Raw genomic sequence first — 14043 nt, forward strand, 5'->3', positions numbered from 1 at the left:
TAATGCCGAACAGGCTCACAGTTCATCTGGAAAAAAAAAACTTCTTTCCGAAGTGCCAATGTGAATTCCGTGAGGATCATGGTACTACTGATAAACATATTAGTAGTACCACGATCCTTACGAAATTGTTAGAGCTGCCAGGCATCTCCAAGAAAATTGCCAAGAATAAAATGTAGACATATACTCCACCTATGTTGATCTGACCAAAGTCTTTGACAATGTAAGCAGAGAAAGCCTCTGGGGAATAATGGCAAAGTATGGATGTCCTAGAAAATTCATTGCCATCACACGTCAGTTTCATGATAGAATGTTAGCCAGAGTGCAAGATTGTGGGGAGACCTCTAATCCTTTTGAAGTCACAAATGGAGTAAAACAGGGGTGTGTCTTGGCTCCCACTCTGTTCAGCCTCATGTTCTCTGTGATGCTGATGGATGCCTTTGAAGACGCTGATGTGGCCATTGGAATCAGGTACAGATTTGACGGGTCGGTTTTCAACCTCAGGCGACTACAAGTAAAATCCAGAGTTGCAATAGACACTGTAAATGACTTTCTGTTTGCTGACGATTGTGTCCTTAACACTACCTCTGAAGCAAGCGTGTAACACAGTGCAAACATATTTTTGGAGGCTTATGAGAACTTTGGTCTCACAATCAGTACCAAGAAGGTTGTGATAATGCATCAGACTGCTCTGGTAAAACCATATGCAGAACCCAACATTTCCATCAGAGGCAAAGACTCGATGCAGTTGACAAGTTCACCTACCTTGGCAGTACACTCTCCCGCAATGTAGTCATTGACGATGAAATCAACACCGGACTTGCTAAAGCAAGTGCTGCCTTTGGCAGACTTCACAAAAATGTATGGGACAGAAGAGGCATCACCTCCATGACATAGATCAAAGTCTAAAAAGCTATCATACTCACTACCTTAGTCTATGGATGTGAGTCTTGGACTGTCTACCAACGGCATGCTAGAAAATTAAATCACTTCCACACCACCAGACTGAGGAAACTGTTTGACATAGGTTGGCAGGAAAGGAAACCAAACACACTACTAAGGGAGTAAATCCTGACCAAAACCCGGTTTGGAGTTCTGATAGACGAATGATGAATCACTGCAATATTTTTCCGGCAACTCCTACAGCTATGTTGGCTCCGACCGTATTGGTTTTTTTTTTTTTTTTTTTTTTTTTTTATTACATTTTCACCCCAAACAAGGCACATTGCCACTTTAATGTAGGGGGCTACTATCAGGGGAAACATCTACTGGGGTACTATGTAGGGATTAGGGCAGCGAGATGTTGGTTCACGTTGCACTTGAACTTATGCATGTCAGTACAGTTGGGGAAGCAGTGACCTGGAATGGAATTCCAAAGTCTAGCAGTTCTGGGGAAGAAACTACTGGAGTAGAAAGATCTTTTACATCTAGGGATCTCTACAGTGTGGGGGTGGGATTTTGTAGCTTGTCGGGTCTGTCGAGGGTGTTCACGTCGTGGGGGCACAAGTGCTTGCAGTTCTTCAGAGCATTCACCATTATAATACTGTCGGACCTTGTCTGTTACGCTGAGAAGGAGACCCTGGTAATTGGGAAAACTTAGATCTCCTTATCAACTCTAGGCCTGCATCTGGAGAGACAACTCGAGCTTCAACTGTATAGCCACAGTCGACGCTGCAGTTCACCAGACTAAATGCAGAACGCCACTGCTTCGTCAGACAGACGTTTGCCGTCAATATTTATTTATTTCATGTACAATTTTCAAACTTCAATGCATTCAAACAAACAATATGGTAGGCTTTCAATTTTGCAGTTTCAGTTTTCTTGGTTTCATTTTTGTTCTACTTCTTTTGCATTTTGTATAAGATTGGTTAGCATTTGTCATTCGTGTTGATTAAATTCCACAATTGAGGGTTTTCCTTAAGATTTCAGCTGTTTTCAGCATTGCTGTCTGTTACATGGTCTGAGTCTTCCCCTTGATTTTGATTTTCCCTAATCTGTTTTCCAAGTTTTTTGGTCCTGTTACTAATGCTCCTTTAATTATTTCTATTATATTGACTTTATTCAGGTTCCATATTTTTTCAGTACTCTGGCAAATTCTGCATATTTGCTTTTTGCTTTGTTTTTCTGCCTCTTTGATCTTCACTCTGTGGTTTGCAAGGATGGCAAAATCTACAATTTGACAGATTCTTTGTTTCTTGTTAATTATTATGATATCCGGTCTTCTAGCTTGGATAAGTTTATCTGTTTGTACCTCCATATCCCAAAGGATTTTGTGGTTTTCATTTTTAGTACAGTCTCCAGTTTGTGTTTGAATCATTAAAGGTTTTATTAATCATTAAAGGTTTTATGAATAACTTCTATCTGTTGCCATTTTGCTGCTGTCCATTAGGTTCATATCATCATCAGTTAATCTTCTCCATATCTTAAGTGGCCTACCATGTGGCTTTGGGCCATTGACATTAATGTGGGGCACACATTGCAGCATTTTGGATGACTAACAGCCGTTCACACAGCGATATCAGTTCAAATGTTGCTGGAAACCTTTACAGTGAGACCAGTGATTTTTTTCTACCCCATGCTCTGTACCAGGTGTTGTTTAATGTTTTTGCCATCGACCATGTCTTGCAGGCATACAAAAGCACATCTTTTGAATTTAATTTATTGTAAATTTATACTGTATATAAATAATAATAATAATGGTGGTGATAATAATAATGAAGAAAATCAAAATAGTACCGATAATAGTAGGAGTACTAGGAACAATTCCGAAAAACTTTGAAAAAAGAATGTCAGAAATTGGAATCAGAGGAATAACTGCAAAAGTACAACGACTAATGATAATGAAAACGACTGAAATATTAAGGAAACCCCTTGAATGCAGAGAATAATACAAGAAGACAATATAATGAATAAGCGTCACAGAGAATGAAGAACACCGAAGCTGCATATCTACAAGTTCTACACCCCCATCATGCATCCCCCCATAGTTTCCCCACCACTCCTCCCAATAAAAAAGTGACACCAAAGAGCTGAGAAGGGTCAAGAAGGACTGAAAGATCAGGGACAGAGCACCAGCCAGACCTCGGTTGGACAAGCGCAAAGAGAACTGGGACTTTGGGGAGGCTTAGTGCCACTCAAATTCCAGTATAAACCAATGGCCACTGCCGGCGAGAAATCAATGGTAAGAGGTTGTTGTGATGATGCAAATTCATTTGCAAATGCTATCGAAGGAGGTGGAGAGAACTGGACGTCTGGGGAGACTTGTTTTCACTCAGCCTCCAGAGAACACCACAGGTTTCCAATCAGATCGTTTGTTGACTTGTGTGAAAGCTCCATGTGAGTCAATAATAATAATAATAATAATAATGCTAGATTGTGGAATAAGGGAACTTTCATCATGCCAATTATCATAGGTGCGCTTGACTCAATACCTGATGATTTTATGAAACAGATGAACTCCTTGGGAATCAGATACAACATCACTATATTCCAGAAGTCAGTTCTGTTTGGCTCAGCAAACATCTTACGCCAGGTGCTTTCCATCTAATTGACTCTTTGACTATCCTCACTAGATTTGGTGTAAAAGCCCGTTCTTGAGAAAAAAAGGGTGTAAAATATCATAACACTGTGAAGTTAATGGAATAAATAATAATAATAATAATAATAATAATAACAACAATAGCATGGATGATTCAGAAGATGAGATTAATGAAAACACTTGGACATGGCTACGAAAAAGAAACCTAAACAGAGAAACTGAATCCCTAATAACAGCTGCACACATGAGATAATGTGATAAGAACCACCCACATCAAAGCAAAAATTGACAAACCACAAAAAAAGAGCAAATGCAGACTATGTGGACAAAGAGACAAAACAATAAACTACATAAGTGAATGCAGCAAATTAGCCCAAAAAGCATACAAGAATAGACACAATGAAGTGGAGAAGGCTGTGAATTATACAAACAATTGCATCTTCAACACCCAGACAAATGGTACATGCACAAACTGGCAACAATACTTAAAAACAGAAGTCACAAAATCCTATGAGACATGGACATACAAACAGATAAACCCATCCAAACCAGAAGACTGAATGTCAGAATAGTTAACAAAAAGGAAAATTCCGGCCAGATCATAGATTTCATCATTCTAGCAGACCACAGGATGAATATCAAGGAGACAGAAAAGCAGAGCAAATACACAAAACTGACCAGAGAGCAGAAAGGGATATGAAAGATGAAGAAAGTCAAGATGACACTACTAATAGTAGGAGCACTAGGAACAATACCAAAAAGTTTGAAAAAAGGATGAAAGAAATTGGAATCAGAGGAATGGCTGAGAAGATACAACAGATAATAATGAAAATGGCTGATATACATGAGCTACTCGCGCTAACTGCCACAGAAGTAAAACACAAAGAAACACCACATGAAATCAAGAAAACTGAAATAGTATAATTGTAAATTACCTCCTCCACCCCCAAAAAAGTGTTGGCATCAACTGATACCACATTAAATAGTCAGGGATGTTCAAGGAGGATGGAAAGAATAAGGAGAGAAAGCACGAACCAGATCAATACTGGATGAGTGCAAAGAGGACTGAGACATTGGGGAGGCTTATTTCCACCCAAATTCCAGTGAAAACAAATGGTTGCTATCAGCGAGAAATCAATGTTAAATGGCTGTTGTGATAGCGCAGATTAAATTACAAAGGTTATTGAAAGAGGTGGAGAGTACTGGAAATCTGGGGAGACTTGTTGTCACTCAGATTCAAGGGAATACAACTGATCGTTGCCAGTGAGTAATCTTTAATGATGACCTGTGCGAGAACTCCTACTGAGTGAGTGAGTGAGTGAATAATAATAATAATAATGTTCTGTTTTCTTTACAGTAGTCCTTGACCTCATCGATTCAACTGGTGAGTTGACCAACTTATCAGCCTCACCTCGTTCATATGTAAATGAAAATGAAAACATCAACATGGGAGAGATCTACACACTTATCTCAGTAGAAAGTAAGTTGTAGGTTTTGATACCATCTTCTCTCTTTCAGATGTTCTATGCAGAGAAAAGCATTTATTTGATCAAGTATAAATTCACACTCCCTGTCCTGCTGGCCTCTGAAAGGAACATATTTAGCACGACACAGCATTTGGTGTCATTCCTTCCCAAACATAAACAAAACATGAACATGTATTTTTTTTTCAAAATTACTTTGTTTTTTAGTATGTTTTTAGAGATGTATCTCTAAATATTAGTCTATTATACCTATAAAGTTGGGGTATTTTCTTGCTCTGACATTAACATTAAAAGCCTACTTTTTCTATTCAAAAATTATTGAAACAAACTTTTTAATATACTCAGTCATGGAGCGACTACATGAAGGTTAACTAATTTGCATATTTCTTTGAAAAACAAACGTAAATTAATTACTTATTCATTTTTTATGGTTTCTTATTAAATGATTCGTTTCATTTTACTATTACACTGAATTCTATTATACATAGTATCTACATTCTGCATAATTGCATAGAATTTAAGATGAAAGCATTCTGGCACACAGAAATATTTATGTATATATATATAAGTGACCTTGTCGATATGTATGCGAAAAGTCTCTCTCAAACTCTTCTCTGAATATTTGGTCTACAGAGTTGAAATTTGATATATAGGATATTTGGACCTATAGCACACTTTCGATTTGGTTTTTAGCCAGTAAAATAGCTGTTAAGAGGTCAAAATTGAGAAAAAACATAGACCTTGTTATAAGTTAAACAACATTGTTTTGTTTGCAATTTTGTATATATATGGATTTAAGTCATAAGGCTGGAGAGCTATATGTTCCGATTTCGATTATAGCTGATAGCACACGAGTCATTTTTTTTACTTTGAAATTACTACTATATATTAGGTACGATATAATAATTGATAGAGAATTGGCTCTATAATAATACATACGAAAGTAGTTGAAGTAGTCAACCACCTCAGCAGAAATAACCTTCTTAGTAACATGCAATATGGTTTCTGTTCTGCTAGATCTACAGCAGATGTGCTAACGGTTATATCTCATAGGATTAGTGAATTTCTTGACAAAGGCTTCCTCTCTAGGGCAATTGCTCTTGACATATCAAAAGCCTTCAATAAAGTATGGCATAAGGGCCTACTTCACAAGATTTCCAGCTATGGTATAACTGGAAATATTTTCTTGATCATTAAATCATTTCTTTCTGATAGGCTCATTAGAGTAGTGGTTGATGGGCAGAAATCAGAGGCTTTCAGTATTAATGCTGGAGTCCCACAGGGTCCATCCTGGGCCCAACTCTCTTCCTGATCTACATCAATGATCTCCCCAAAACATTCTTAAATTATTCGTTGACAGCTATGCTGATGACACAACCATCTATGGCAACACATCAAAGGCTGTAAATGGCAAAGTTCTCTCTGATTCCCTCTCCTCTGATCTCGAACACGTTGTACAGTGGGTGAAGAGGTGGCTGGTTACTTTTAATGCATCTAAAACCAAGCTCCTATCTTTACATCATCAATGCTCTGATCTCCATCTGGCATCAATTAAAATGGATGGCTCTCGACTAGGGGAAGCTCCATGCTATGATAAGCTTCTAGGTTTGACCTTTACTTCTGGCCTGAAATGGAACACGTACATCAAGTCTATTGCCAAGGTCGCTGGGAAAATGGTAGGATCCTTCTACCGCTCCAGAAGATATCTCACTGCTGATGCAATTCTCTACTTATATAAAAGCCAAGTGCGTCCAAGGATGCAGTACTGTTGCCACATCTGGGCAGGAGCTGCTAAAAACACTCTATCCTGCCTTGACAGAGTACAAAATAGAGTTCGTGGATTAGTGGGGGATGCTCTTTTCTTTTGCGAGCCTGTCTTTGTTTTATCGTTACTTCCATGGCAGGTGCTCGTCTGAGCTCCAATCCCTGCCCCCCTCCTCGCCGATCTTTCACGAAAAACACCCATCTAGCTGAAACCACTGTCAAAAATTTTCCCCACTCCTTATCTGTGCCAAAACCAAAACGTAGATTCCATGAACAAAGCTTCTTTCTTAAAAGTGTACGCCTGTGGAACTCTGTTCCTCCACCTGTTTGCCAACTGACTACGACTTGGATGTCTTCAAGTCCAACATAAACAAATTCCTGATGAACCGCTCCCTTAAGTAGACACTTTATCAAATCTCAACATTAACGTACTGTACACGCAATAACCCTTATCCCCGAGTGGCTTCCAGGCCTTGATAAGTGGTGACCACCTTGTAAAAAAAAAAAAAAAAAAAAAAAAGAAGAAGAAATTTGCATGGATTAAAATATAATATTTAAGCATATTTTATGACCAGGCAACGTCGGTTGGCCTACAAGAGGGAGAAGAAAGAGATGTCTTTCTTCAATGTTTTCTGTGTTCCTTCTGCTTATGATTGCAAAGGGGCCAAAGAAGTTCTTTACATAACAATGTGCCCTACAAGCTGATTGATCAGTGTGTGGCCAAATTGCTTAGCAAGGACATTGATTCATGAGAGAAAATAAATCATGACTGCTATATGTTTTCAAATAAAAAAAATTTGCCCCAAAATTATATATCTATATTCATCTCTTACAAAAAATGTCCAGTTGCTGTTGATGATGTTTGGTGATGATGAAAAATAAATCAATCCTATCAAAACAGTATAAAACCTATTCTTAAAAGTCATTTACAAAAATGAAAATTAAATATCTATTATGTAAAGGGTAGTTGTCCGTGTGTTTGTATGTCCAGTTAAAGCTTTAAAAATACACAACAAACACCTACCGAGTTAATATTTTTTTAATCAGCATAATCCCGGAAAAATAATATCTGAAATTTACAAAAAAGAAAAAAAAGATCAAGTTTGTTGAGTCAAATGGCAATTTACATTATTTAATGTTATCAAGAATTAAACTTGATTTTTAATGTTATATATAAGGAAATAAGTCATCTTTTTTTTCCATTTTATTGTCTCTTAACTATTGTCATTTCACTACAAAGAAAGGAGGGAGAAACAAAGTTTAAGTAGTGCTCTGGAGGCGTCTTTAATTTTCTTTAGCACTTTTAGTATCGCTCTGAAGACCTAAGTCTTATTTTTTCACTCCTCACGTGAAAAAAACGAAATTAATCTGCTGGGGTGGGGATACACTATTTAATATCATCCATCTATTTTTTTTTATGGTGTAGGCAATGCCGGGTAACACTACTAATTTAATCATAAGGCTTAAGTAGATTGTGAGGAATGTTCAGTGTTTTGAGAGTGGAAAAATGTATTTTGCAGAAAAATATGTAAATTTTGAATATGTGATATACTTGTAATATTTATGCTTAAATGGTGAAATGCAAAACAATATAGAAATAAATAGACAAAACCAATTCTCAGGGGATAGTAATTCAAAATTATTTTGTTAAAACATAATACAAACGGATGATTAATTATGGTGATTATGGATTTGATGCGTGGCTAGACTGATTATTTTCATAACTATGAAAAAGCATCCTCTCAATAACGTAATTGTGTAGAGGTGAGACATTAATTTTGTGGGTTAGGGAGGGGTTAGTAATTGTGTCTATACACAAGCACTGAAATGATAGTAATGTTTTATATGTATATATGTGTGTGTATATAGAGTGTAAGAATGTTGTGAAAAAAAGATCATAAAGTGCTCGATTACAGAGGTGAGAGCTTAATATGAATTATTTAAAACCTATACATTACATATTCCCAAGATGTACCAATGGTTACATTATGATGGCTCAGCCCTTTTTATTCCCTCAATTGTTGATATAGTTCAAGATTTATTTCATATTAAGCTCTCACATTCGCAATCGAGCACTTTACTGATTTCTTTTCACTACATCCTTACACCCTATAGAGTTCTCGTAGTGACTGATTTCTGCACTGACTTTATCCTTACCTAGATCGCTAGCACAGTTGAGCACTCTAGAAAATAAATCTTGAACTATATCAACAATCGAGAGAGTAATTTGGCCAAAATGGGCTGACCCATCATAATGAAACCATTGGTACATCTCGGAAATATGTAATGTATAGTTTTTAAATAATTTGTATACATGTGTGTGTGTGTGTGTGTGTATATATATATATATATATATATATATATATATATATATATATATTATAAATAATTATTTTTATGCATACAGACACTAATGTTTCATGTTCATGCTTTCGCAACCATCAATGCAGAAAGTGATGCTTGCTAATGGTCAGGAAATTTGAACCCAGCCACAAAGTCACCTTTGACTCCATTTACTAAGAATGTTACCTCTTGGCCACCATCAACTGCCATGAGAATAAGGAAAATTAACAACTATAGATGCCACATACATGCACAACATTAAGATAGTCAATAATGATCAAATGACCGGAAACTGTGATCTCACACGAAGCCAACTGATTGCCTTTATTTCCCAGACAGTACTAGACTTTAAGAACTTCTTAAAGAGGCTAATAATTATAAGTAATTATTTTTATACCTACAGACACTAGTGTTTCATGGGAGTCACTGCCGGCCAAGAGATTTGAACCCAGCCACAAAGCCATCTCTGACTTCATTAACAAGGAACAATCCACTCGGCCAACATTAACCCCCCCCAAAAATATATTGTTGAAATTAACATTTATATAAATTATAAATGTCATTCAATAAGACTAAGTGATTTTATAATTCTAACATCATGATCTGTGCATGAGAGTTAAGTGACCGACTTATTTCATTGCAATATAAAGTGCTCGACAATAAGAACCGAGTTCTTAAAAGGGCAGACATAATATATATATACATATATATATATATATATATATATATATATATATATATATATATATATATATATATATATATGCTAATTTCTTTCCTCTGGCAAGAAGAAAGCATTACTTTGAAACTTCACGGATTAAGGAAATTTTAATATACCTTTTTTTGAGTATCCTGTTGAACAATAAATTAATGTAAAATATATTTTTGCAATCTTTAATTTTATATATATATATATATATATATATATATATATATATATATATAATAAATACATATCCTACAGTAACCCTAAATCTGGGAGGAAATACAAAAAAACGAAAGAAAAATATGTGTGTGTATAACAGAACTGTTAAATGTCAAGGTACCATTGAAAGTGAATTTCAACAAAAATATCTTGTTCAATGCCGTCAACAATTCGACAAAAAGCAATAGGCCCATTTTCCCTCTAAAAGTGTGTGATAATGCTTGGGAGTATGACCTCTTATTAACTTAGCAGCTGCAACGAATTCCAAGTAATACAAAAGCACTACTTCTGTAAACCATGATTCGTAGTATTCATCTAAATTCCATTATGTAATATAATTTGCTGTAATGTCTCTTAACAAAGGAACATAATTTCAAAGTACAAAAAGTTATGTCCCTTTAAGCACGGAAATGTCTTTTAAACGAAATGTTGATTTTCCGTTTAATGACTTCAAAATTTCAACAAAATTAATTTAATCAACAAAAAAAAAAACTTATTTTAAATAAAAATGCTGAAAAATATCTTAGTAAATAAAATTTACATAAAATTTGATTATTAGTGTTAGTATATTGTGGTTTAATAATCAATTGTTAACTATCCTGCATTTTCAATTAACAATTTCTAGGATTAAATTCGACATACTGCTGTCAAAGTTTGTTACTCCAAAATCCGAATCTGCTCAGTCTCAGAAAAAACTTTTTTTTTTTATTCAAGTCAGTAGCATCTCATTTGTATATGAGGTGACAAGAAATCTTGTTAGTTCATGAGATCACCAGCATATAACTAAAAGCAGTGCCCTTTTTTTCTCCTTCATTTTTTTTGTCTACTACCACACACAACGTGCTGTACAAAATCTGGTTTGTACCAATTTTTAAAGCATTTAATCACATATACATTACCACCAGAAATTTATAATCCCCACCCTAAATAGTGAACAGAAAATAGAAAATGTATTTGTTTTGCTTATTGTAAGTAAATTAATTAGCACATTTTCCACAGAACAAACAGTATAGTCAATTATTAATCAAGAAAATAACTAATGGGTAAGATAGCAAGTTGTATTCAGTTTATTGTATTATTATGATGTTCAAAGTATAGGGTTCATTTAGCAAACACACTAATGGGGTACCGGGTTATTATATAGAGGCTACATATAGATAATAAAACCCAGCTATGCTAATTACTATATTAACCAAACCAACTACCGGACTGATTAAAAGTCCTGTTACACTTTTGTATTTTTCGTTTAAGTTGTATCAATTTACTTTTTATATGGTAAAGAAAACAGAAATCATTAAATACGTGTAAAATGATCTTCAAACAGTATGTTTACTCAATATAACATCCATTAGCATTAATGACACCGCTCAGCCATGGTCTGAACCCGTGACAAACTTTACGGATGTACTCTTTGCTCATTGAGGACCATGTGCGGTTCACGGCAGCCTTCAAGTCTTCTAGGCTACTGTGACAACACTTACACGCCAATATGCGTCCAGATGCTGTAGTCCAATGGATTAAAATCTGGTGATTACGGGAGGGCTAAAAATCCTTTGACCAAAAATTGATGTTTTCCTTCCACCAGTCCTGAACGATTTCAGTGGTGTGTTTGTTTGGAAGACATATTCGAACTTATTGACAACCCTCTTGATCCAAGGAAGCAGTTTTGTCACAGTCGGTAAGCTGGTATCCAGTGGAGAACCACACTGGGGGCATCTTCTCCCCATTTGAAGAAACAACTCCAAACATCATAACTGATGCCGGATGTTTTGTGATGGAGATATTATGCACTTAAGAGACATCTTGACTGAAGGACACTATCATTCTGTTTATTCATGATAGGATCGACGGTGAAGGTCTTTTCGTTCCAAAGAAATGATGATTTGGTTTCCATGGCTATTGATGTTGTTGAGAAGCTTTTTACTGCGTTTAAGTCGTTTCTTTTTTATCCCAACCGTCAACAGGAATTTTCTTATCATTTTCAAGCTCTTTCCACCTTCTAGTTTAACAGCCCTCCTCCTGACAGGGGACACTGATATCCCCTTCATATTAACAAGATGTGCCATTTTAAGGGTTGGATTGTTCTTGAACGCCTTTTTGATCGTCTTGGTCTTCACAACTCGAGGTCTTCCTTTGCGGGGACGATCCTTGAGGGTTTCTCCATTGCCTATACAGCATACAACTCTATGTACCGTCATACGACTCACACTCAGGAGCTTTGCAATGTCTGTTATTTTATGTGGCGCACGCAGTAGAGCAGTAATTTCAAATCTTTTTGCTTTCATTTTGATTGCGATATAAAATAATTGTACAGTAAATGCTAATATCACTTTATTAAAGCACAAACTTCAATCTGTAATGCAGAAACAAAAATTAGATATGAAAATATTAACTTAAACCCAAAATATAAACGTGTAACAGGACTTTTCACCCAGCCTGGTATATTATATCTTCCAAAATGTGTGAATCCATGACTTCTTGTCCATTGTCTGCCACTCTCCATGGTGCTATATGTATTCCCCACTATGGCAAACCTTGATCTGAAATGTCTATATTCACAGTTTAAAGATGCTTCATAATTCAACTCTTCAGAAGAAACTTGATCATTTTTCACTATATATCATGTTCACTTATATTATCATTAGCATTGCCCGGTTGTAAAATATGCTTAAATATGATATTTTAATTTATGCAGATTCCGTGTTTGTTATTATAGAGCTAATTTTCTATTAATTATTATATTGTAGCTAATATATAGTAGTGATTTCAAAAGTTGAAAAAAAAATTACTTCAATGCCATCAGCGAGAATTGGAACCAAAACATTTGAGCTAATAACAAATGGATATCAAAACTTTAAAGATTAACCAAATTTAACGAATAAGTGTATATTTGTATATGCATAGACGACTTAGGCCTGCCAAGTTTTAATTTTTCAATTTTGACCCCTTAGCAACTATTTTCATCAGCTAAAAACCAAATTGAATTTGTTTCACAGGTCTGAATTCTTTATATTTTCAAGTTTGTAGACCAAAAATTGATAGAGTAGTTTGATAGAGACTATTCCGTACACACACACACACATACATGCAGAAAGATAAGGTCACTTTTATATATATGATATATCGTATATGGATTTATAGTGTCACCACTGTCTTTACTTACAGTCTTTTCATATCCTTTACTAATTGTTGTTCCCTGTACAAATACATGTACTCAAAAACATCATTTTATATTGGAAATAATTTAGGATATATAAGTATTACAAGAACTTTGTTTTAATTATGAGGTCGGCGCAAAAGACTTTGGCAATTTAAAATTTCATATTGGGAGACGGAAACAAAGTGTCCTCAGGTTGTCCAGTAAAGGTCTTCAGTGAAGTAGTCATAGCCTGGGGGTATTCAGTGGATAGAGAGTGAGAGGAGAGAGGTATGTCTTCTGTGGTACTCTGAGCTCCTCTATGGCTGCTGGCTAGTTCCTGACAGGGATAATTAGTTCCTTAAGGGACATATAGGATTAATGTGCCCTAGTAGTTGACTGGTCAGTGCATGGTTGCATCAGTCAGCAAGGAGTCATTGAACCACAAGAGGAAATAGTTGATTATGGTGACTGCTACAGGTTCAATACGATACTGGTGGTAGGGTCTCTGTGGAGTTATAATGGTCTATTGGTTTAAGGGTCACAATAATTATCTTGTACCAGGTGTTAACAGAATAATCATGTGAGGATGAGTAAAATTAATTCCCTGAATAAAACATTTGTGCACCATTTTCTTATGAAAATTAAAATCCATTGAATGCATTTCAGCATTTAAGTTAAGTAAAATCATGTCCTGCCTGGTACAGGCATTGACGGCGATGGCTCTCCATCTATTTTTCTCATTCGAGGCATTCATGAATTCATTGTTGCTCATCATTTTTTATGCTGCCCACAGATATTTAGACTGTTAATGTATGTTTTTCACTGTCGTCCTCTGCTTCTTCTACCTATAATC

General features: G+C 35.7%; 1 protein-coding gene across 5 annotated transcripts in view; it reads left to right on the plus strand.

Annotated features, from left to right (window-relative positions):
- LOC145290834 (uncharacterized protein C22orf15-like) overlaps window positions 1-14043 on the plus strand; it is a 47148-nt gene that overhangs the window by 17042 nt on the left and 16063 nt on the right. For 4 of the 5 annotated variants that reach the window (XM_080136519.1, XM_080136520.1, XM_080136518.1 and 1 more), the window contains exon 4: window positions 4893-5015. The exons of the other annotated variant lie outside the window; for it this stretch is intronic. In XM_080136519.1, coding sequence (XP_079992645.1) covers window positions 4893-5015 — 123 coding nt within the window. The remainder of the gene's footprint in view (window positions 1-4892; window positions 5016-14043) is intronic. 5 annotated transcript variants of the gene reach the window in all.

Source organism: Euprymna scolopes, chromosome 2, assembly GCF_053919585.1.
Source record: "Euprymna scolopes isolate OS-2025 chromosome 2, ASM5391958v1, whole genome shotgun sequence".
NCBI lineage: Eukaryota > Metazoa > Mollusca > Cephalopoda > Sepiida > Sepiolidae > Euprymna > Euprymna scolopes.